At 37.2% G+C, this 26,249-nt stretch overlaps 1 protein-coding gene across 2 annotated transcripts in view; it reads right to left on the reverse strand.

The window, feature by feature from the left end:
* Positions 1-343: 343 nt before the first annotated feature.
* Positions 344-26,249, reverse strand: part of LOC140746416 (serine/threonine-protein phosphatase alpha-2 isoform) — a 58,058-nt gene continuing 32,152 nt past the window's right edge. The window contains exons 5-9 of one of the 2 annotated variants that reach the window (XM_073078552.1): positions 8,443-8,639; positions 4,269-4,416; positions 2,992-3,130; positions 1,929-1,960; positions 344-770 (exon numbers count right to left, since the gene is read on the reverse strand). In XM_073078552.1, the coding sequence (XP_072934653.1) occupies positions 1,951-1,960; positions 2,992-3,130; positions 4,269-4,416; positions 8,443-8,639 (494 nt within the window). In that variant the 3' untranslated portion in view covers positions 344-770; positions 1,929-1,950. The remainder of the gene's footprint in view (positions 771-1,928; positions 1,961-2,991; positions 3,131-4,268; positions 4,417-8,442; positions 8,640-26,249) is intronic. The other variant, XM_073078553.1, reaches the window with a different exon arrangement.

Raw genomic sequence — 26,249 nt, forward strand, 5'->3', positions numbered from 1 at the left:
ATTCGGCAATCGGCCACCAATAGCAACAATCCGTTTGGCCAGAGAGCGTGGAACTAATACTTGATTTCGCCAATTTTACATACATCTTACAATTATAAAAAAGTTTGGATGTAGAAGTCCATATTAAAAGTTGACCGCTAGGGGGCAGCACTGACCGCTGTAGAGCGCTACCTAAGCGTTTAATGGGTACCCTTCATTATAAAGGGTTTTTTTATAGGGCCGTGTCAAGCGTTGCTTCTGTGGGTAGAAAAAGCGTTTTTGTGCCTGTATTTTTAGTCGAATCGGGAATATTTGTATATTTGACGACAATATATGGTACAAACATTGTAACTCCTGATCCGGTCTGAACTTAGCAACTTGTCACGAGTATCGAGTGAATGAATATAGCAGTAATTTGCCAACTGTCAGTTTTGAAGTTGCATTGTGTCTATTTGGCAGTTATTGTACAAGGGATTCCACATGACGATTATAGCGACCACCTTCAATTGTTATTACTTTTCTGTTAGAATGAGACAGCCATGTGTGAAGACTATTGGCGTCCTACTTTGTGTGTAATACATGCATTGCTGAAATTTAGTAACGCACTCCATGCCTCCTGATTCAAATGTACGTCATACTACCATTTAAGATATCGGTGGCGCCACCTATGCAGTATTACTGTACCCTCGTGTCAGTTGCATTCAGATCGGCAACATTACAATGTTCAGTGGTCCGGAGTTCTCGAGAGCGGTCAGTGGGAGTGCGATCCGGTTTGCGCTGGCCGGCGTTAGCTGTAAAAAATAAAAATATATTAAAATATGACGTATATATAACAGTTAAGAACATTTTTTATTTGTTTCATAGCTATAAACAATATTTTGTTTAATTCAATTAAAAATATCCAGATTTTTTCGTAATTCGTGGTCTAATTTTGATCACAAGGCGAAAACTATTTTATATACATTTTTGATGGAAGCAACGTTGGTGACGGTCGGCAGCTGGATGGGAGACTGCCAGTGGCTACAATTCAGCGAGTTTGTGTGCTTCGGAGGGCACGTTGAGCTATCGGTCCCGGTTGTTACTTAACACTGATGGTATCATGGGCGTTTTGATAGGATCCGTCACAAATTGGTCACCAACCCATACCCTCCACTAATCCTAACCCCAACTATATGGAATATGTCACCCGAGCCCAATATTGGGATATAAAAAGCAATGCAACCCTACATATTACCTTAAATCTCGTCACATACCTGAGTTTAAGTTTAAAATTGACTAATTGATATGTCAAAAATTATATTCTACGGATCGAAACACATGTGACAAGCATGGTAAACTATGCGAAATACACTCAACATACATGATAATATGTATGAAATTGTTAATAAATAATTAAATGTATGTAATTTATGTACTAAGTTATAAGATATTTTCCGAAACATGAAAAGAAGTTTAGTTATTTAAAAAATATAATAAGTATTAGTAGCAAAGTGCAACAGAATAATCGTGAAATGACAGTGAAAATTATACTCGAGATTAAAAACCATAGACAAAAAATACCAATTGTATATTTTAAAACATTCGTTGCATTGTCATAAAGTAAATGGATGTTGTAAAATGTTTTTTTTTAATTTATTTTGATTTCGTTCAACGCCATTTATTATCAAAAAAATAAAAAAAAACATTTTGACAAAAAGTGGGGTTGGCTGACTTGCGGATTAAGGAATCGAAATGTAGAGTTTGATAATTTTTCCAGTTTGTCTATGGCGTAACACACAATTCCTAATTTGTAGCTTTCTTAATAGAATGTGTTTATGTTAAAAAATGAACAAATCATGTGAATTATAAATGAAAAAAATTTGTATACATTTTTATCTAATATCATAATACATAATCAACTGAAATTAGATGATTTCATTAGTAACTCGCACACAAAACTGTGTCCGTACCTTAGATTACTGGCGGCTTCGTTTATATGTCTCTGCAGTAACAAAATTGAATTTAAATTCTACTTAAACAATATAAATATTACACACACATACAAGCTTTTACACGCATACACCCATACATTCTTACATGCAACAGTTACTAAATTATTTACTAGAGCAATATACTATCAAAATCTTAAAATTCTATATATACATGGCAACCCTGCACAATTTATAGATTTTTGTTGACAATATTTTTCTAGTCCCTTAATCTGTCTTCTCCATAGGTTATCGCAGTAGGGGGAAAAGAGCATTTGTTACAGTGGTTGACTCCATTAATCTAATAGGACTATCCGAGATCATTCACACAGACTTAAAGAAGTCCACTGGAATATACATGTATGTCACAGCAAGCATGTCATTGATGCGACATCACAGACGACTGACGTTATATTTTATCGTGTGGATGTGTGTGTGTGGTGTTATGTAGTGTATTGTAGTAGTATAGTGGGATGACATGCCATTGTCGCAATGGCATGTCAGATATTATGTGCATGTTTCATGTCATGGTGTGACGTTGTATTTTTCGATGTATCTTGATACCTTTGTGTGACGTGGTGGAGTGTTGTGTAGACTAGTGTTGCATTGTCGCGTATCTTGTAGTAGTATAGTGGAGTAGCGTGTTGTGGTGCAGCGTGTAGTTGTGTAGGGTGTTCATATAATGTTTTTAGCAGTCGTGCATGCAGACCACCTGATGGTAAGTGGCTACTGATGCCCATGGACGCCTGTAATCAACCTCAGATAGGATTAGATATTCCTACCTGAGGTCGGCAACAGGTACGCCGCTATCCCTGAGGACTAAGCTGGAACGCCTCGAAAAAGTACGTCTTCCTTACCACACCCTTCAATCCAGAACACAGCAGCGTTTTAAACTGTTGTTATGAGGCAGAAATAGCTGTGGTATACTCCACCAGTGGAGTAGGGTGTTGTGGTGTAGCGTATAGTAGTGTAGTGGTGTAGGGTGTTGCAGTGTGGAGTGTTGCAGTGTAGGGTGTTGCAGTGTGGCGTATCGTGGGGTACTCACTTCTTCTTGTTCTTGGGCTGGGCGCGCGGCGGCGTGTTGGGGCGGCCCATGTTGAGGCCGGAGTACAGCTTGCGCTTGTCCGCCGGCTTCAGGATCTGGAACGAGCACATCAGCGTCTCGTCCACCGACATCAGCGCACCTGCAACGTTACGATACAAATATGAACGATTATACACATCAGCTGGTCGTAATTTATTATAGGGTATCAGAATTTATTTATTTATTAGGCAGAAATATATGTGACGGTGGTGCCGCCGGATTCGAACCTCAGAAGGGTTCTACCATTTTAATAACACGGTACACACTTGTTATTTGAATAACATGAAAACCTTGTCACCTATAAATATTAAACGGATTAACCACCTCTAAGTTTTAAGCAGATATTGTTTCGTATCTAATCGCTTTCTCCGTGTTTACGTAATAATCCGATTAATTTTATGGATTATGGATCAATGGTGTAAGAAAGTGGTTGTATGTAAACTCTTTTTTTGTGAAATTCAAGTAGTAATATAATGAGGGGTACAAAGCAAAACGCTTTGGTCCACAATTAGTACAGTTAATTAGTACACATTTACAACACACACATGTACAATTAGTTAATTAGTACACATTTTGTATACAAAATTATACAGCAAAAAAAACACCCTAAACAGGAGGAGATCAACCAAAATTGAAAGTAAAACGGTCGTCAACTTGTAATTATTCAAGTAGTCATATAAGTAAATCATGCAACCTTTATCATTGCAAAACATAACGTAGTTCAAGACTTCTTGAAAACCCACGTAAACATTGAACTGATAGGGACAAATGGAGCTTCGATTCAAATTCAGGGACTAAAATGACGTCTACCAAACTTGGTCTGAGAGCTGGGTGCATTACCTCTGATTTGTCAAAGCTACGTGCGTATTAGAAATTAATTATAACTTGCTTAAACGCTGAAGAAAAAAATCGCGAGGAAACCGGCTTACCTGAGAAATCTTAGAAATTTTTTTGAAAGGTATGTATTGTGAACCAATACGCACTTGGCCAGCGCGGTCGACTATGGCCTAATCCTTCTCATTCTGAAAGGAGACCCATGCCCAGCAGTGGGACAATAATGGGTTGATGATGACGATGACAATTACTAATAACATTCGTTAGCAATCAAAGGTACCAATTCGCATTTGGCCAGCATAGTGGACTATGTCCGAATCCTTTTCATTCTGAGAGGAGGCCCGTGCCCAGCAGTCGGATAGCAATGGGTTGATGATGATGATGGAGCTTATCACAATACATACCGGCGTTATCGAACTCGCCGCAGTAGTTGGGCGCCGAGAATAGCGTGACCAGCTGCCGCTTCGCGAAGAACTCGTATCCGTCCTCGACCACCTGGTGCGCGCGGCAGATCAGGTCGAACTCGTGCTTCGAGAGGAACTTGCCAACCACCTGAAAAAAAAAACAAAATTTATATTAAAACAAGCTAATATTTTTTTATGGAACCCTTCCATTGTTATTATTTTCTTTTGTATGTTGTAACTTGTATATAGTATGTGAAATAAATGGTTCCTTTCTTTCTTTCTTTCTAATAGAAGCGTGTTAAAAACTATGTGTTTTATAGTAACGTCATTATGATTCATATTCTCGAATCGCGTATTTTTTTTCATTTTCAGCAGACGAGCATGCAGTCTATCTGATGGTAATTAGCTACAGCCGTCCATGGACATTTGTCCAATCAATTCCAGATAGGATTCGATCCACCTCCAACAAGCGTTGAGGACGGCCACCAGGGGGGTTTTAGTGCGGTAAAAATCCCACAAAACCCGGCGTCACTCCCACGTCGTCGGGTATCTTTTGAAGGTTTCCCCCTCGAAGACAAAAAAAAAGATAGGATTCGATTTCTACTTGAGATCGGCGACAAATACGCCGCTACCCCTAATGACCAAGCTGGAACGCCTCAGAAAAGTATGCCTCCCTTACCACACCCTTTAAACCAGAACCCAGTAGAGCTTAACACTGCTGTTATTCGATAGAAATAGATGTGACGATGGTGCCGCCGGGATCGAACCACAGTGGGTTCTTCGAAAAGACCAAAATACACTATCCGCTACACAGTAAACAATAATCCCAATCTATTTAAGACGTAAAAGGCTTTGAATATTTAAGTCCCGCCACACGTCCATCAAAAAATTACGTTGTAAACAAACGTCGCCCACCGTTATCAGTCTCTGATAAAGTGGAATGCACCGCGAGACTAGGGTTGCCACCTTTTTTTCTGTAATTAAAGTACTTTGGTTATTTTGGGTAAGAAAAAAAAGTACATAGTATCAAAATAAAGTACAATTTAATTTTCTTTGATATTTATATAAAAAACTAGTGTCTTTACTAAACAATTCTACAGCATCTTTACACTCTATTTTTAAATTAAAATAAATGAGTAATTCATTTTTTATGAAATTCTGAGATGCTTTGTTTCTTTCGTCTCGTCATTTGTTGTTCATCACAGAAAAAAAATTCTTTCTGCGAATGCTGACGTGGCGGGTATAGATAATAAAAATGAGATATCTCTATACAAATTAAAAAAAATATCACCACTATTACTAAATATTTGCTTCCATTTTTGTGCAGTTCATAGTTTACAAAGTACATATCTGATTATAAAGTTGGTTTAATAACGCAATTTCTCCATAAAGATCATAAATTAAATCATGCGAAATAAAGTATTTTCGTGTACTTTATTGTACTCATAAAGTATAGAGTACAATTGTTTAAAATAACGTACAATACTTTACAATAAAGTACGGGTGGCAACCCTACGCGAGACGTCCTTATCGTGACATGTAAGTTCACGTCCACACTCTTAATACCTACCACCTACTAACATAAAAATGTATGTAAAGCAATAAATTACATCGAATTGCCTGTGATTAAAAAACAGTGTCACTCTTGTGCATAAATTAGTATAGATATCTCACCGCCTTGTAATTGAAGGAAGCAACAAATGGCAGACATACGTAAAATGGCTGACTGTTTTCCCATTACGTCTCAGATTGTCATGGTGTAATTTACGCGGAACAATGCCGACTTGTGCAGTTAAGTGATGCAAAAATAACATGAAATCGAAGAAAAATTGCGGAGAAATATCGTTTCACTAGAATTTGATCTAAAAGCTACATTTTTTTTTATATTTTTCAAACACGAAAATAGAAACAGTGACAATTTCAATTGTCGAGACTGGTTACATTTTCTTGTTAGGAGTGAGTACCTAATCTTTACTAATCTATGATCGTGACATGTAAGCTCACGTCCACACTCTTAATACCCAACACTTACTACCTACTAACATAAAAATGTATGTACAGCAATAAATTACATCGAATTGACTGTGATTAAAAAATAGTGCCACTCTTGTGGAGATAAGTTCGTTTAATAACATGTTAAAACGTATGGATGTCTCATTCGACTGTCGAGTGTAATGTTTTCGAGAGTATAGAGTGATACTTATCTCACTATTTGGCACGCCTTGCAGCCCGAACGGCTTGACGGGTTTTAAAATATGATGTGTCATGAGATTCGTCTTTTATGGGAGTGACAAAGGCAAAGGTATATTCTTAAGCCGCCATACTTGTTTCTTAACAGCAGTGTTAAGCGCTGCTGTGTTCTGGTTTACGGGGAGTTGTAAGGGAGACATTTATCGCAGGCGTTCCAACTTAGTGTTTATTCTATTTAATAATGAAGTCTCCTGTATTATGACATTGAATTTGACATGTTAATTAGTGTAATTGATTAATGTATCGTTCTAATTAACAATAAATAAATAAATAAATAAATTATTCCTCAGGTGTAGCGACGCAACTGTGGCCGACTTCAGACAGGATAAATCTTATCAATGATTGATTACAGATGTCCATACGCGGCAATACCCATTTACCATCAAGTGGACTGCATGCTCGTTTTCTACTTGCCGATTATAAAATGAAACTATAGATGGACATCTTATCCACCTGGTCTCTTAATGCCACGTCTGCGTTTAGGAGTGTGACGTCAGCAAGTGACGTCAGCAGTATAGGAGTAGGTAGGGATCATTCGGGTCTCGAGGGTACCGCTATGCCCGGTCAAATTCTCAAGGGCACAAATACCGGACTTCTGATGTTCTTTCTATTGTATAATCTTATATATAAAATTCTCGTGTCACAATGTTAGTTACCGTACTCCTCCGAAACGGCTTCACCGATTTTCACCAAGTTTTATATGCATATTCAGTAGGTCTGAGAATCGGCTACTATCTATTTTTCATACGCCTACGTGAAAAGGGTTGTTCACCCTTAACATTTTTTTATTTATATGGCAAGACAACGTTTGCCGGGTATTATTATTTAAAATATTATAATACGTATAAGTTATAGCAACAACATTGAAATTATAGAAACCCCGCTGGTTAGAGGGGGAAAGAAAAAAATGAGCCCTATTTCTCCTTGTTTTCAATACTATCAATCACACATTATTTGCGTGCATCAACAATAATGTTAATTAATTGTTTATATACTTCGGGCACGTGTAGTTTCACTAATCTAACAGATAAGCGCGGGTCAGGTTTACAAAAACAACAGGTCGATCGTGTGGATTATCGGTGTAAACACTAGAGATGAGCCGAGTCAGGTCGACTCGAGTCAGTACTCGAGTACTTACATAAACTCGCATACTCGAGTACCAATAGTGATACTCGAGTACCAGTAATACTCGAATACTGACGATACTCGTACACTACAACTACTACTGGTACAAGTAAAAACTTGATTAATTTTGTGTAGTGAGTGGCGTTTTTTTTTTGCTCTTCCGTGCTATTGGACTGTATGTTGTGCAAAGTACTCGAGTACTTTGTGAATACTTTGGACTCGAGTACTGACTCGATTCTTTTTTATATGAGTACTAAAGTACTCGAATACCAAAAATGGCCGACTCGGCACATCATTAGTAAACACGTAGTCGACGGTAATGAAAACAAATAATTATGCGAGTGTAGTCGTAGTAATCGTATGGATTATACCTAGGCGAGGTTGCATGCAAGGGATGCATGCAGTGCATAAATGGTCATTGGAGTAAGATGGGGAACCTGGAAGAAGGTCATCGATCCTTTGCTAAATTTGGGTGTTTGTATACTTTTAATTATATTTTCATGTTAAGAATCTAAATTTCGAGGATTTCAAGAGACGTGGGCACTTAATGATGGAAGGCACTACGCTTTTTCGTATTAAATCACATGTGTTGTATTTCCTATGAGAACACTTTTTCATCTAGGCAAATTCAACTTGCGTCCCAGGTGGCATGGATTACGGGTCTGCAAAATTTTGTATGTGGAAGAACTTTTATGTTAACCGATTTTCAGAGGACAAATTAAACCTCTACCCCGAGCTGTTCGAATCTATGCTACAACCATTAAAAATAACTGTTAATGAATTAATAGCTAACACAAACCTCAGTGCCGAACGTGAAGCTGACCCCGCGGTCGTTCTCGCCCCAGCCGGCGGTGTCCTTGTCGGGGTCAGACCAGAGCAGGTCGCACAGCAGCCCCTGGTCGGGCACGTCCGTCGGCCGCATGATCCGCCTGATCTGCTCCATCGCCTGCAGGTCCGGGGAGAGACCGCCGTGACAGCAGAATATCTTCTCGTCCACTGGAACAAGGCAAATGGTAATTTATGAGTTGGTTTATTCAGTAGCTAAAGTTATTTCTTAGACAATCCTATGATAATTGTAAATAAGATTACTTAAATGTTATTCTTAGATACTTATTCTAATTTTGTTATACTTCTCGTGAGACTCAGTGTATACAAAAGTACTGTAGTACAGAATAACGGTAAGAAAACAAGATTATAGAAAGTAATCAGCCATTAATTTTTAATTTATCTTATCTTCAACACGCAATGAGATATTAATGACATAGAATTGATACTACAATACGCTTTTAATCTTGCAAATACCAAATGATTAACAAGCCTCCTTTTCAATTATTCCGTACCGTAAAATGGAAGCTAATGAAAGGGCTAATAAGATTCGCAAGGCTTAACGCGAGTGTTTCAAATGGACAGACGGCTTAACGAGGTCTGAATATCGAGCCGGCTCGGCTCGCCTGGCCGCTGTTCACATGTAGTACAGGACGTATCAATTAGCACTCTACCGTTTCTTGGTAATTGATGTTTACTTTATTTATTAAATTTAAATAGCAAACGAGCATGTAGTACACCTGACGGTAAGTGGCTACTGCCGCTCATGATCACATGGCAATCAATCCCAGATAAGATTCCTGCCTAAAATTGACAACACATGCGTAATTACCCCTGAGGACTAAATTCGATCGCCTCGGATAAGTTATTAAGTATGTCTGTCTCCCTTACAGCACTTTTCAAATCGGAACTGAGCATCGTTTAACACTGCTGAATTAGGTGTGGCGGAGGTCGAAGCAGAGAGGGTTGTACCACCTCCAAATCGATCTGGGTACGCTTACAGTTGTAGTAACAAATTAACGTGATGTACGTCTAACAGTTAAACCTGGTTGTGGAGATTAAGTACTTTCGTTAGAGAGACCAATCAACCATTCAGCAATCATTTCCTTTTTCATATCTTGCATGTGAAATATGCACAAACTCTTACTCGCAGGACTAAGGCTATTCGGGCCTCGAAGAATCCCTTCTTTCTCAGAAAATTGTCATCGGTACCTTGGGTAGAGTATGGACAAACCATCGAAAACCCAACGGTCTGTACGCGATATTGTATTCTCCATTCCCTTTCCCTATTTGAGCTTAAACAATTGTATTAAAACGATATAATCAACGCGGATACACAATAGCAATCGCATAACAAACAAGGTGGCAATGTGACACGGAACACCGTATACGACACGAAGACGCTAATTGCACTTTCTTATCGACAAGTCCCCGGAGAGACTTCCGCCTCGTTAGTTAAGATATAACAAACATTTACCGCGAGACATCCTCGATTATTACTACGATGTTTACTTACACGTGTATCGTATTGTGTTATCGTTTGCTACGAATGTGAACTGTTCTATCCATTAAAAGGTAGAGCCAGTATGGTTTGATCAGAAAAGTGTTATCGCCACACCCATTTCTAAAGTGAGGCAGTTCTGCATTTTGGTGGAAGGTCGTGGAAGCCGGCGGACTTAAATTAAGGAGACTGTTTTATTTCTCAGAAGTGGCAAATCATATGTGATCGATGACCTGTTCTATACGAATAACATATTTTACTGGTCAGCAGTGATCACCATTAGGTGGACTGCAAGCTCGTTTGCTACTTCAAATTAAAATAAAAAAACAAACATTTTCTTAACATCATCCACAATTTAATTACTACTACTCCAATTAGTTTACACGTGGATTCTAAGGTTATGGGTCAGATTATGATTTACTACGAATATGACCCGAGTCAGTCACGTAATACGTGAAGATCAGCGACGTACGATTAAATACGCTACGTAAATAAAATCACGTGTTATTTACCACTTTCTTTGACATTATGTTACGTAAATCGTTCCCTTATCAGGTGTTGCAATAATTTTAATGAGCAATCATTGTAATTTTGTAGAACGTCGGTCAATATAGACAGGAAAGTGGATGTATATTTTTTGATATTTAGTGTTAATTGGCACTCATTCTCATCATCAGTGCTTCTAGGAGGAAGAGCGCAACAACAGAATTTGTCATTAATTCCAGAATTTTGGACAGACGCAGTGGCTCAATCTAAGCAAGTATCTGTCAAATTGTAGGGCATTACTCAAGAGCACTTTCTAATGAAACACACTGAAGCTTATTTAATTGTATATATCCGAACCTCAGAAATATCTCATTCGAAAGCGATTACGAAACTCCATGTGATGGTGCCTTTTAGTGATCCCTTAGGCCCATTATAATTTCTGCCTATTAGTAACGATATTTAGTAGGAAAAAAGAGATAGATTGATTATTAAAAACGTGTACTCGTCGCGTGTAATAAACCATAAAAATCATTTGCAAAGTTTTTAAACAGACACACTTAAGGATATCAAGGTAATTTGATGAGTCATGAGCAATTTAGAAGGGTCAAGTGTTGTGAATCACCTTTACAGATTATTGCACGATGGGTGCAGCTTTTCCTTATACACGTTTTAACATCGCAAAATTTCATAAGATTGCAATATGCTTCATCGGTATGGTCGTATGACGATGTAAGTTATAATTTGATGATCATTTCTGATGCGTCAACGTACCTTGTCGCTAAGTTTATTGTCAAGGTGAATCATCGATAAACGGATGATAAAGACTTGATATTTTGTGCAATCGTTGATTTCACTTCCTTGTTTCATAACTTTAAAAATATATGTGTATTAGATGGCTCATTTGTTACTTCTGTTGCGTAAAATTCTTTGAAGACAGCTCTCTTAATGTGCAAAGAAAACAATTCTGCCAAAATCCTACAAGGCATGCCAAACGTTATGGACGTACTAACACTGTCGCACAATGTAATTGCATAAAATAATGTAACAAAATCTCTTTATACTTTAATTTTTTTGATAATCAACATTTATATATTATGGTAGTAACCGATAAGTAAATGTAGGCTCAGTAATATTTGGTCACCTACAGTAACTCTAAAAACTGATTATCCATTACATCTACCACTAGAATCTTGCAAGTGATAGCCTAGTGGTTAAGAAACGCGGCCTCTCGATTGAGGGGTCCGAGGTTCAAATCCCAGGCACGCACCTCTGATTTTCAAATTTATGTGCGTATTAAAAATTAATTATCACTTGCTTAAACGGTGAAGGAAAACATCGTGAGGAAACCTGCATACCTGAGAGATTTATAAAAAAAAATAAAAAAAAAATCTTAAAAGGTATGTGAACTCTACCAATACGCACTTGGCCAGCGCGGTGGACTATGGCCTAATCCTTCTCATTCTGAGAGGAGACCCGTGCCCAGCAGTGGGACAATAATGGGTTGATGATGACTAGAATCTTATGATAGCATTAAAATCTTTAAAACTCAACTATAAGTACTATTATAAATGTTTTGTCTGTAAGTATACTACTTGTATACAACACAGTCACCAATCCTGTATTATATCCAATTTCACAATACCTACAAAGTTAACAATATTTTACAAATATGTAAATTATACTGAAATGTTCATGAAAATAAACAGACATTCGAGAGGGGTTGCGCATCGATCCCACCCCCGGCTGTCTGGGTAATAGTTGAAATACTACAGGCCATGGAGATCGGCCTCGATGTGAGTTTTAATAAAAGCCTTTGACAATATTCATATGAGTAGAATAACACGGTACAAGGCATTCTTTGTAGGTAATATATGGTGTATTATGCTCGTGGCTATATTAATTTTTGTATTACTAAAATAATAAAATTGTGGTGTGGGTGTTAAAAAGTAAGTTTTATAGAAATGGAGGTTGAATATGAATTTTAAGTATATTTTTTTACATCGTATTTTTTCAGACAAAATTTCAACAGCGCAACAACATTCTATTTTAAGGTACTTTTAATTTTGCGTAAAGTTAAAACCAACGTCATATCTTTTAATAGTAAATCTTAATTTTCACTTCAATTTATTTTTCTGGTCCGAAATACAAACTGAAATTCTCTTCAAAATGCCGTTTCCCCTCTACATACACAGTTATTAAAAAGGTAATCAGAAATGAACCAAACGATTATATTACAAAGTGTATTTGGTTTACACAACAGATTTACTGAAAAACGTAATTACACAAGCCGACAAGACTTCTTTTATAAAACTTAGACAGACACAACCAATGAATCTACATATACATAAGTCAGTCCTTTCTATTGATGGCAACCCCCCTCACTTAAGTGACTAGGTAGGTAGACAGCGCAATTTAAACGTCTAGACAAGATCATTGGAGCTATTAATTAGCCCGATGAAAGCGAGGCCCCGAGCAGGCTTCATTTCACCGCAGCCCTAAAACGGTAAAGTAGAGAAAGGATTGTACTATTAAGTGCAAAGGTTAGATTGTACTATTAAGTGCAAAGGTTACATATACTCGTATCTTTGTGAAGATCAAATTAAACGAAACTGTGTAGACGCAGTTGAGAACGCGCATTACAAGGGTAAATGAATAGAATATAAAAGGATATAATTCTTTTCTTTTAAAGACGTAATAAAGTTTATTTTGTTCGCCACGAGTTAAGTTAGGTTTATTCTTATTTTAGAACATTTTATTTTAAATACCAACAAAATAATAAAGAGCCAAATAAGGATGGTATTCGGTTTTGTACGTGAAAATAAGACTTAGTTAGCACATGAAAATTAGAATCTGGCCGTTACCCGTTCAACTAACTTAACCCAATCACGTAAATCCAAACTCTGTGCAAATCTTTTCTGTGTAAATTGACTTACACATGAGTCGATCATCTTAGTTTACAGAAAAGGCAACGCATCTATGATCGGCTTTTGTTTACCGATGTTCATAAGCGGTAGAGACCTCTTAGCATCACGTGGACTATCCGCTAGTTTACTCCAATCGTATTAAAAATCCAAACCGTACACAACATTGGCTTATTTTGTAAATCGAACCTATACGCACTTTAGGAGCGATGGCGAGTATCAAACACAATACAACCACATCCATTGTTCCCGTGTCCATTATGCTCGGTGAATTGATCAGACGCCATTGACGGCAACTTCATGTCAAAATTGAAAGCGAAATTCCTCTGAAATTGCCTGCTTTGAAAACTGAGATTTTGGATAGATAGATTCTAATTTAGCAGTTGATTCTGTAAGTAAATTTGAAGCGTTAATTATAGATATTTCTGTGATTTCTGTCTTTAGGTTCGATTGTAGATATCGTTGATGACAATAACTATTTAATAGTAACATGCCTGTACACATTTCTGCTTTCATAAGAAAAATGTCAGATACAATCACAAAAATCATCTAAAACGGTTTAATGATGACTACTTAAGACCGCCTATTTGTATGCTGTCTCATATATTGTTTTTATATGTTGCTTATATTTGGACAATTCATTCCAAAATGTGTGTTACTACGAAAGCCGAACACCGCAGGCGGCACACATGAAACAACAAAACGCCAATTTCATAAAAAACGTACAACACGAGTCGTCCGTATTAATTTGAAAGCATCCCCAGAGAAATACACAAAAACGCCACTCCCCGATCGAGCCGGCATCGCATCACTACCCAAATGTAATTACGGTACGTAGGTACACTTGTTTTAGTGCGATCGTAAAATCCATCCTAATTTAGCGAATTAAACGTCCGAAGCACATAGATTTATCGAGTTTACGTAGCGGCCGAATTTGCCGAAACTTTAAATTTATGGCGAGCAAAGTTTATGGGGAGATAATAGCTTAGTTACACGAAAATTGTGATAAATTGCTAATTTTTGGTACAATATTATTTTTGTCAACAAAGTTGCTCCTGATTGGAAATAAGGATGAGAACATTTAAGACAAAAAGTATCAATTAATAGTAGAATAAACTTATGTAGATAACAAATTGGCCTTTTTTTAAATTACTTACGCCAAGTGACGCAGTGAATCGTACAAAATCTTTATCCTTTAAAAAACTTTTATTTAGATATCTACCAAGAGCCATAGGTTCAACTCTTTAAATATTTTGTCAACGAAGTGTAGAGACGAGTACTAATATTACTTCGAGGTCGCTGGCATATTTACTTCACCAAGGGATACGAAACCGAGAGCTAAACTAAACTTAAATAACAAGCCAGAGTTCGATGAACTCTCGTCGAACCTCCCTTATCCTTCGAATATAACTTTATACATAAAATAACAAAGTAATGTAGCAGAAACATTGCAAATTTAAGTAGAACCGAAAAGTTTATGCGTGATTACAGCAACTGCCAATTTTCTTGATGAAAAAAAAACCGTTACATTAAATCAATTTCGATATTTTTGACACTCAGTGTTTTAAAAGCGACTCTGACCGATCATGACACTTTCTGCGCCAAAAAAAGAAGAAAAAATCACACGGGTGGCAAAAAAAGCAAGATTAGCTGATGGCCAGTTATTCTCAAATTGAGAGAGCATTAAATACACAAATGTTACCCATTATTCCGAGAAACGTAGGCTATATAGGCGTACCATCAATCAAACATCGGAGTTAATTAATGGATTCGCTCGTGCAGTGGTAGACGACGTAACGTATGCGAAGACGGATTTAAATCAAAGCATATCTAGATACGCCTTGAAGCCGATGATCTGAAGTATCATTTTTAATCCCTTGACTAAAAAGTTAAAAACACTTATAGGTAATAGACGAGACGAGAGATTATAACTGTAAAAACGTCTGCAGACAAAGAACGTGTTATACGAGTGCTTTGACGGACATTAAAGAATCTCCTATAAGCGTACCGCGCAGATACAGGACATGCCTGTCAAAAGTATTGTATAGAAAAGTGTGACTTTATCGATCACCCGTGTCTGATACGTTCAGACTCCAAAGAATTCATGCCGAATTGTTTAAAACTAAGTAAGCGTGTATATGACGTATGATATGATTTAATTTCTATGTCTCGATTCGTAAGTCTCTATCAAGACAGTATCAATCACCTTCATCTCCTCCTCCAGCCAACCTCAATATCTTTTTATACAAATTTTTCGCAAACTCTTGTTTTTGGACAACCTACAAACATGTATTTCCAGCCACACCCTACTATTGCTTCAAATGCTTCACTCGATCGTAGTCTCAAAAGCTTCGATCCCGTCGCACCGAGGCAGGGCACATCTGCTCGTACGATTTAAATCCGTGTAAGTGAATACGTAACGTAGTGGAGGAAGTATGGGGACGCTTTCCGCTCAGCTGTTGATGAATACATGTTCATCCGACCGATTTTCGTGGGAATCGAAGTTCATGTATTTCCTTCGTCGGCAATGGTATTTAGAGATAAGTTGATTTTGCAGTTTCTAATAATAGTTTCGGTAATCTGTGTTATATTGCCACACCCTTCAAACCAGAACACAGCAGCGTTTAACACTGCTGTTATGAGAACCCTAGTCTAACCATACTGGTTATACCAACTTCTAACCATTTACCGTCATAATTGTGTTGCTCTTGTTATTATCTGAGGAGTAATAATTAAGGCAATTCGCAAAAATACCTTGAATGTATTTAAAAATGCAGATATTCAAAATGGTTGAAAGTACATTTATTGATGACTGGTCAATTTATTGATAGGCAATTCCGATGTGTCAAACATGACACATGTTTTTAAGATAAGCCTATGCGATTATCTTTATTGAGCACATACAAGTTATCTAAAAGTATTAACATTTGTATCTGATAAAAGTATACTAGCTTTTTACCCGCGGCTTCGCTCACGGTCACAGGTTTTTAGTATCCCTCAGGAACGGTACTTTATTTCGTGATAAAAGGTATCCTATGTTCTTTTCTAAATCCCTGACAAAATGTGTACAATTTTTCATGACAATCGTTTATGTTGTAACGGCGTGATAGGATAACTAGATCTGTAGATGCAGAAAGATCACTTATATGCAACCAGTTCATTATAAAATCGAAAAGAAGCTGTTAAACGAAGAACGAAACGAAATACATAGCTACTTCAATTCAAGGGCGAAAAGACGTAATCACTCGTAGCCGTCTAGATAAGATACTTGAGCATGAGGCGAGTGCTAATCCTACTGGAGACCAGCTTAATGCGAAGCCATTCTGCACTTTTACAATAAAAGTGTTTTTGCATAATATAGGAGTAGCGGACGAGCATGCAATCCACCTGATTGTAAGTGGCTACTGCAGCCCATAGACATCTGTAATCAACCGAGATAAGATAAGATACTTGAGTTAGGCCACAGATGCGCCGCTACCTCCGAGGGCTATGCTGCAACGCCTCGGAAAAGTATCTCTCCGTTACCACACCCTACAAACCAGAACACAGCTGCGTTTAACGATGCAGTTATTAGGCGGAAATAGGTGTGGCGGTGGTGCCGCCAAAGTCGAACCACAGAGGGTTCCCCTACCTTCATATACGTGGTACGGCTGGATGGTATCTAATCACATTATGCGCAGAAGACCTTCACCGCCAAACTAGTTAAGTTTCCAAGTCTTTTGTCCCTTAGGGCACGATCGCTACAAAGTTCAACGTAATTAAAACGTAACCATATGAATCTTACGTACACATCTGAGATAATGTACAGCGTAAACTGGTAATTACAAGTTACAGTCTGGTTGGAGTCACTCTGGCGCAAAACTTTCCAATGAGCACAGTGTAACTGAGACATTTCAATGAACCCAGGAACGCTGGAAGTGTGACGGCCTGATTAAAATGGCAATATCAAAAGGAAATATTTTATATTTTTTTGTAACATTTGAGATTATTTGCATAGTCGCATGAATATCAGTTTCCGAATTCGAATATAAAAATATGATTACATCATGAAATACGAGAAAAATCGAATCAGTACACGCAAAGGCAAGAAAGGCTTCTAGTGACATAAATGCAAATAGGATAAAAACGTATAAGGTAAAAGAAACTCGTCCTCATGGTTCACGGAAAAACGTGTCCTTGTCGTCGACAAACTTCGAGCAACGACTTGTCAGAACGCTGTGCAAAAAATACCGCGCTGTCAGCGCTATCAAGTCGTTCCGGTTTCCCGGACACAGGAGCGGGTTTCCGCGAAAGTGCGGTGACGTCAGCACATCTCGTTGGAGAGTTGGTCATGGTAATATTGATAGTAAACGTGAAGATCTGTTTTTGCAGCTTTTGTGTCTCGCTTTATTACAAGTAGTAAGACAACGCAACAAATGCCCTCGGTATGGATACACAGCAAATAAAACGTCCATGTCATTGGTACCCAAAGTAACGCCGTGCAGAAAATACCGCGCTGTCAGCACTATCAAGTCGTACCGGTTTTCCGGACACAGGAGCGGGGTACCGCAAGAGTGCGGTGACGTCAGTGCCTCTCGTGGAAGGGTTACGACATATTTTATGTATCTGCCTGTTGGGCATATGAAAATAAGTTAAATATTTACAGTTCTGAAGACTTATTACAAATATTCATGTTCTGACATTTAGAGCACATAAATAAATAATGGTTATTTCTCCTTTTTAAACAGGATTAATATGATCATTGAACAAATTTGTCGAATGGACACTGGTGTACGCATATAATGATCGGAATACTAGTAGCTATTGAAAGTGTAATTGTAAGAAATGAAAAGAATCATTAATTGAACTGCGTCATTTCTCTGAGGTCTGTCAAAATAGTTTATGGAATATATTTGCAATACCGAATACTATAATTCAAAATGGGTTATACAATTTAATTCTATCCTTCTACATAACAAAATCAGCAATGTTATTCCTTTATATACGTATGATGACTGTTTAAGTAGCCCTAGATTAAATCTCATTAAGACCACGTGTAGTACACCACGTGAGATAATACGTGCGTCATAATAATAAACTTATAGGCCCCTTTAAACGATGAGGGTTAGTTCTAGAAGTCTTACATAACTACCGGATCAGAACACATCTTGAGAACCAAACTAATATCATAGTAGAAACTTGTATTAGACATCGGTGTGTATTGTACATTAAGATGTCCTTATACCGCTAGAAGATTCACCATAAATGCAATAAAAAATAGTAATGTTATAAATAATAGAAATATTAAGCGTGTATCATATCACATTGAAGTATTAAGTAATAGAGTAAATTTCAACAATATAGATAACAACAGACTTATTTTAACTCTTATTTCTATACATTTGTTTAACAATAATAATGGCATTGAACTGAGAAAGATAGCAAGTCAATTCAAAAATTCCTTCGCAAAAAATGTTATGTATGATATTATTGTAGACAATTTAACAATTGGAAATGTCGACGACAATCCTATAGCTTGTTCAGATGTATATAGGTGACTAAACACCGTTGCATAATAAAGCTCGATGATTGAAACCCGCTCGTGCATTACAAAACAATGCAACAGATGAACGCACAAATAATGTACGTCAAACCGAAGCCGATGCAAGTCAATACGTTCAACAAAGATTTGCACACGCAATGCGACCAAAGTAAATGTCGGTTCTACCAACAATGATGCAAATGAAAATAAAAGGGGAGTAAACGTAATACTATGTACATCTTCTCGTAATTAATAAAAATCGTCAGTTATGTAAGACTTAATAATAATATTAGGTCTTTACAGTGCTTGTGTAAATCCTACGTAAAATGAACACGACAGTAATGTATCGTATAACTTCACATGTAACGGAATCAATCGGCATGATTCGAATTCATTTGTACTACAAGTTACCAAAATTGGATGAACCACAAAATTTTGTACAAAAGTCAAACTTTACCTTTATTTTTCGGTCTGAAGAGTTATATCTCGCTTGCAACACCACATGTGCCATGTTAATGAAACTGTCGTTATAAACGCGTGCATCGATCAATCAACGGCGTACACGCCACGATGCAATCTGCAATATGCATGCCGTTGATTGATGGCGTATATTCGACCGACGAAAGTAAACAGCGTAACACATACACATAAAGACATACCACAGCATTATATATATGAGGATTTCGACCGAGAGCCTAAGTTCGTTTTGTTTATACTTATTGGTAGGATAGTAAGTGATAAGTATTACACCCACTTAAAAGGATTATAGACGAAGTTACAAATTATGATATTATTTTTATAATTACTGTGTGTGTGTTACAGTGTTACGACTTCCAAACATTTAATCAAGTCTCAAATTTCAACAACCTATAACTACCTCAAATCGAAAAAATAGGGAGCTGTTCCCATGCTTTTTATTTATCCTTCAAAAACATTTTTATTGTTGCGTCAAAAACGAAGCATTGTCCAAACTTTTACCATAGTTTTCAATGGCTGTCTCTCTTCAAAACTTTTCGCTATAGTCTAGTATTGGCTACGAATCAAAACAAAATGTCCACGTATCGATGTTGAGTCATCTGCAGATTTATATGGCGAAGGCTTTCAACATTCTAGGTTTTGTCTAGACGCAGGAGTCAACAGTCTTACGAGGCGAACATTATGTATATAAATCGTGACTTATGAAATGTTTATGTCTGCAAAAGTTCATGTCAGATAAACGGAAAGTAGACAGTTTATAAAAAACTATCTAACTTTTAGTAAATTTTAACAGCGCGGCAACCATATAGTATCCGTAGATTTCAAAATATGATAAAGTAATGTTGTAATGAACACAATTAAAATTTGCAATTTCAAAAGGCAGCTGTAATAGAATAGAGTAATCTTCATTGCATACGTTCGAATTTAACGTTCAACAACACACAAGTCTTATGTAATAATACAATAATTTCAAAAAGAATCATACGCGAATTCACATAATTAAAAGCGCACATAATTGCAAGGCTACATGACTAGAAGCACACAACGAAATCTCTGGTAGAAGCCGGGATAAAAATAACCGCATGACGGATGGCGCACATGTAATATCCGCTCAGGCTTCATGCGGTGCTGAAGACCTTATGACGCCGACAAAGCATTTGCCGTTTATGACGTTAGAACTAATTGATCCGCATCAGTACATTCAGTAATAGCCGGTACAACTGCAACTAAGAATATTATATAAATATAATAGTTAATGTGGTAAATGAGACAGTTATACAAAGCACTCAACTTATTTATCTGGGGTAGGAACGTATCTGTGCCTAACCTATCTTAATTTATCTGGGGTCCATTATATTAAATGTCCAAGGGGACACTTATCAGCAGGTGGACTGATGTTCGTTAGCTTCAGGAAGGAATTTATCAGAAAATACATACAAATACAAGACAGATTGAAGTAATACATATCATTGTTTGATTTTGTATGTTGACCAAATGGCAAAGACCATTGTCTTTGCCATTTGGTCACAAGATTACATGCCATAATCTTCAATTAAGATACATTTTCAGATACATAATATGAAATTCATAATAATATAGTGATTCTAATATACCCAAGTGCGAAAGATCGTTAAATAATACAGCAAACATAACACTTGCCCCATAACACCTTCTAAAAGATGCAAAAGGTTCACATAAAAGATAAGGACATTTCGAACGCGAGACGTACGTGACCCGGCTAGGGACGTCGATATCACAAAGGCGAATCGTTCACACGTTCTTACATTTCAACTTCACTTCCGACAACGGTGAATTGCAATACGATATCGCGATCCCTTAGCGAATTGCGCAGAAACTTACAATTCTCTAAGACAAGCCTATAAATTTTCAAGGATATTTACGATCTTCGCAATATAATGAACGTTGAAAATAATTAAAAGAGTGGTAATAAACAAACTAAAATATACTTCATTAAATCCTTCAGAATGTACGACGGTCGGACATAAAATGTTTTAATATAATTTTTCAAGCAAAGCTCTAATGAATGAGTCAATTTTTGTAAACATTTTTTATTACATCTCGGTATAAAAAGGGTATGATGTTCAAGATTAAAGGATTCATTTATCTTGTCGCTCGGCCTTTCTCAGAAATGTTAAATTTGCTTCAGTATAAATAACTTTAATGTTTCATGAAAAAATAATTTGGCCTAAAATTGTTACAAGTAAATTTCAAAAGAAAATTGAAATTAGGAAATGTTGTTTTAAGTGAACTACAACCAGAAAGAAATTAACGACTCGTGGAAGATAAATGTAGAAACGAAATAACAAAACTAATCAAAGCGTAAGTTGATTTTCATAAAACGGCTAAGTTTTTAATTTAGGCTAAAATTATTACAGGTAAATTTCAGAAGAAAATTAAAGTTGAGAGCTGCTCGTAGTTTCAATTTCAAGTTAACAACCACAGATTAGAATGAAGGTAGCAACGAAATAACAAAAATCTAGGCGAGTGGTCATTTTTATGAAATGGCAGAATTTTCGTTGGATGTACAATGTTGGGACACAGACACGTCCGGAAATCGAATAGGCTCATTAGTCCCACAGCGCCGAGCCATTCTGCGGGCTGGAATAGGTTGCCTGCCGCAGACGTGACTCTGAGCAATTACGGTTATTTTGCAGAACAGACATTGCGTTACTTTAGCGCAATTAAGTAAGATAGGATTATAAGGGATTAATTTCGAGTGCCTAAGACAAACGTCGCTATTCTTAGGAAGATTTCTGTTAGAGCTGTTTAAGCTAAAAAGCGTATTTTTTACATATTGTAGAGACATGAGATCTGATGTAACGTGTAACTACACTGCACCTGCTAATGGAAATCTGCAACGAAATAGAACAAAATTTCCAATTCAAGTTTTATAACTATGTGCATGACCCTAAGGACTACACTAGCAAAGAAAGCTAATATAAGATTCCAATAACGTATTTCTAAAGCAAGAATAACGTCTCGAAAGAGATTTTCCAATAAAACTAGCACAGAGAAATTCTGAAATCAATGTTTGACAATCCCCGTCGTTCCATTTCCCACTTCTTTCATAACAGACGGAGCTTCCATTAGTGTATGTATAGATAACATCTCAACGTAAACCTTTGAAGTGTGAATATAGGATATGTTACCAAGTTTACGAATAGAACGTGTCACTTGTAGGCATCGTTCAATAAAGTGTACCTCCACCCTCACAACAAAAGCACTCAGCGCTCACGTGACGACCGGCGATGGGCGTCATCTAAGCGCGATTAGACAAACTACAAACTGTTTTGACGCGAAACCTTCCATAACAGGATTTATCACTTCATCTATTGTTGATAAGTTGTGTAAGTTTACTTTGTTATTGTGAGCAGTTACAGTTGAGTGGTTGAAGCTTGGCCTCTCAATAGAAGGATCTGATTTTCAAATCTCAGCCCCCTTTTTTTTTTTTTTTTTCGAGGGGGAAACCTTCAAAAGGTCAAACTACAAACTGTTTTGACGCGAAACCTTCCATAACAGGATTTATCACTTCATCTATTGTTGATAAGTTGTGTAAGTTTACTTTGTTATTGTGAGCAGTTACAGTTGAGTGGTTGAAGCTTGGCCTCTCAATAGAAGGATCTGATTTTCAAATCTCAGCCACCTTTTTTTTTTTTTCGAGGGGGAAACCTTCAAAAGGTACCCGGTGCCGTGGGAGCGACACGGGGTTATGTGGGACTTTTACCGCACTAAAACCCCCCCGGTGGCCGTCCTCGGCGCTGCGTAGAGGACTCCGGGATCTCCAAAGGAACGCGACCGGAGTCCCCTCAGCGCACTGCCCCGTCGGGCTCCGCCCAGGTGACTTTGTGTCACCACACCGTCTGGTGTATACGACGGAATGCGACCACACATACCGTCGTCCTTCCCGGGGTCGCTAGCCGGGCGGTTCGAGCTCCCACTCTTGCCGCCCGTAACCCCGAAAGCCCCTTTTAGTCGCCTCTTACGACAGGCAGGGGATACCGTAGCCCTATTCTGGTCCCGGAACTACAGGGACAAATCTCAGCCACCTATGCTTTTTCTAACTTCAACTTGCTTTTAATCTGTAGCCTACATTAATATAATATCTACCAATGGCCAGCTGGGGTGTGGCCAAGTTTTCCTCATTACGACACTAATCGATTTTCGTTGACGACTGCGTACCTTGTTCCTGTATAATATAAATATCTGAATTAGGTTTATAATAAGTTATTAATTGAGTTTATATGTTACCTATACAAGAAGTACAAGGTTTGATATTCCTGTATTTGTAATTGGAAAGTGTCTTACTGACCTTTACCTTGCAGGCATGATATCATATTTCGCTTTGTAAATATTAATTCATTTTTATTAACCTTGAACATAATCCTAAAGAACAACGGTCCAAAAGATAATAAAACTGAGTTATGAATTGAAGTGGAACGTAAAAAGTAATAACTACATATTTGTATTCTGAAAACGTTTCGTGTCCGTAATATGACTGGTTCCGTAATATAAAATTGGATAAAAATGCCGTAGATGACTCATTTTATTTTACTCGCAGTTATAAGCAAGTGCGTCTTTGAAGAAAAAAACATGTTTTTGCGAATAAACTTCATAGATTATTACTTGTATACGTCGTCAACCCAGAAGTGTCCACTACGTGGCACGGGTTAGTGAGAGGTGTTTTAGGTTATAGTCCACCGCGCTATAGAAGTGCGTATTGGTCTGGACTTCACACACACTTTAGATTTTTTTTCGGACTCTCAGGCGTGCACGTTTCCTCACCATGTTTTCTGTTTCCTCATGATGTTCTATTATTCAGAGTTCAAGGGTTAAAGTTACGTGGAACGTGTAACTTCTCCGCGTGTTTCGTACACGAGCGGTTCCAACTTCCTTGGGAACTTTGGAGCCGAAGTTTCCAAGGATTTGCCATTTATTTAGATATTGGAACTAACTTTAGGTACTGCTCCAGTCCTGTTACTTTGCCAAACTCCCTGATTGATAGACTCTGTTCACCTGAACTTAGACGACCTCGTGCCAATTTATCATGTTTATATAATACGGGTGTTTGTTTGTTATAACGATACATTTGAACGTTTGGTATTTGCGGTAATTTCGCTTCTAAAACTAGATGTGTGTAATATTGTGTAGGGATTGGGATTATATAAATAAAGAATTACATAAATAAAGATTCGATGCCTAATTTGAGATTTTCGTTTCTTGTAAATTGTTTTTGTAAATAGTATTTTCTTGGAAGCTTATTTATTATTGTTCAAGTTTTCGATTTTGCCACACATTTTTTTGTTAAAACCAAATTTGTAGTAACATAAAGTTTATCTACAAGATATGACTTCTAAGTCAAGATTCAATTAAGGTATGGTTTTCTTTAGGTAATTGTTGAAGTAGACTACAACAATTAACTAAAGAAACGGTGCAAAATGGCGAAGAAGCTGGCGAAGGTGAAAACGCCAAGTCATCCGCTAATCAATAAAGCAACGAGGCCAATGAGAGACGATAGCAGTATTTGCATTTGGATCCGGCTAAATCCTAACCAAACGGAAGTAGGCCGGCATACGTCGGGATGTACGATGACAGTGCTGATATGAATTGCGAGGATTGTAAATTTGGTCGACGGTAAATATTAAACGGAAATGTTTATTTCAAGGAGAGCGTTCACCCACATTAGTTAAGGTAATCTAGATACGCTCTGAATAACCTTGGAGACGTTTATATTCTAGACTAGAAGATGCTTTTCTTAGTGAGGAGAAGAAACCAGCGGAATATCCAGCAATGTCACCTTTTTACATTATTTAAAAATGTGTGTCGTGTTTCATATCCAGACAGGAAATTTAAGTTCAAAAAAATCCTTCAGTACTTTAAGTAGCTTTTGGATACCATTAATGCATATGCAGCACAAATTCTCGTATATCTATTCACTACTTACAGTTTAACGTTCATGGAATCACAAAAAAACATCCCATGAAGCTTCTGCAAAATCTTGTATTTTAAGTGTTTCATGTGCACTATAATAAAATCTGCAAGAAGACTCGAAACTCGGTGCAGATAGACATGAATATAAATACATTTAAAGAAGAGAACGTTGCAAATAATATATCGGATTTCACCGAGGACGACGTCCGAATACTAATCGACACATTGGCGATATCTGGTGCTCTGTTTGGAGTTAATAAGTGAAAGTTGGTTACGCCGATGGCCATGTCAGTTGAAGTCAGTGTCCTCGCGGCCTGCACATTTGTTCTTTGTTTTGAAACTCTTGCTGGTGACAGATTGCGGAAATGATTGGAGATAGACCATTGTTCGTATTGTATTGTCTGCTGCTTTTAGATGCTTTCCTTACATGCTTCAACAGAATGAAAATCATCATATAGTTCACATCAAATAGTTATGGTGCAATGATATCTACAAATAACATACCTACTTGTCGGGGCTCTATAAAATTTACATTAAACTTTCTATAAAATGTACATAAACGTATTTACATCTTCCTTAAGAAAACAGCACGCGAGAGAGAAGACGTCGTACCTGTCAAAATATTGTATAGGAAATAGAATATATGATTATGTCTGATACGGTACATTCAGTATCTGTTTATACAAATGGGATCTTATACGGAACCTACATTTGAATATTAGCTAACAAATTATCTAAAGTGTCAAAAGGAAACAACGTCCACTTAGTCTTGATAGCATAATTTACATTTTTTCGCGCAAATGTAGGTCGCACGTGTAAGGCACAACGTGCTATGTCAGGAGAAAAGATTAATATGCAAATATGACAACAATAATTATAACTGTGTTAAGTAGTTACCACTTTCAAAATATCAATTTTAATAGTAA

This window comes from Epargyreus clarus, unplaced genomic scaffold (genome assembly GCF_041222505.1).
Source record: "Epargyreus clarus isolate Ecla_fem2 unplaced genomic scaffold, WU_Ecla_fem_2.2 ptg000012l, whole genome shotgun sequence".
Classification (NCBI taxonomy): Eukaryota; Metazoa; Arthropoda; class Insecta; order Lepidoptera; family Hesperiidae; genus Epargyreus; species Epargyreus clarus.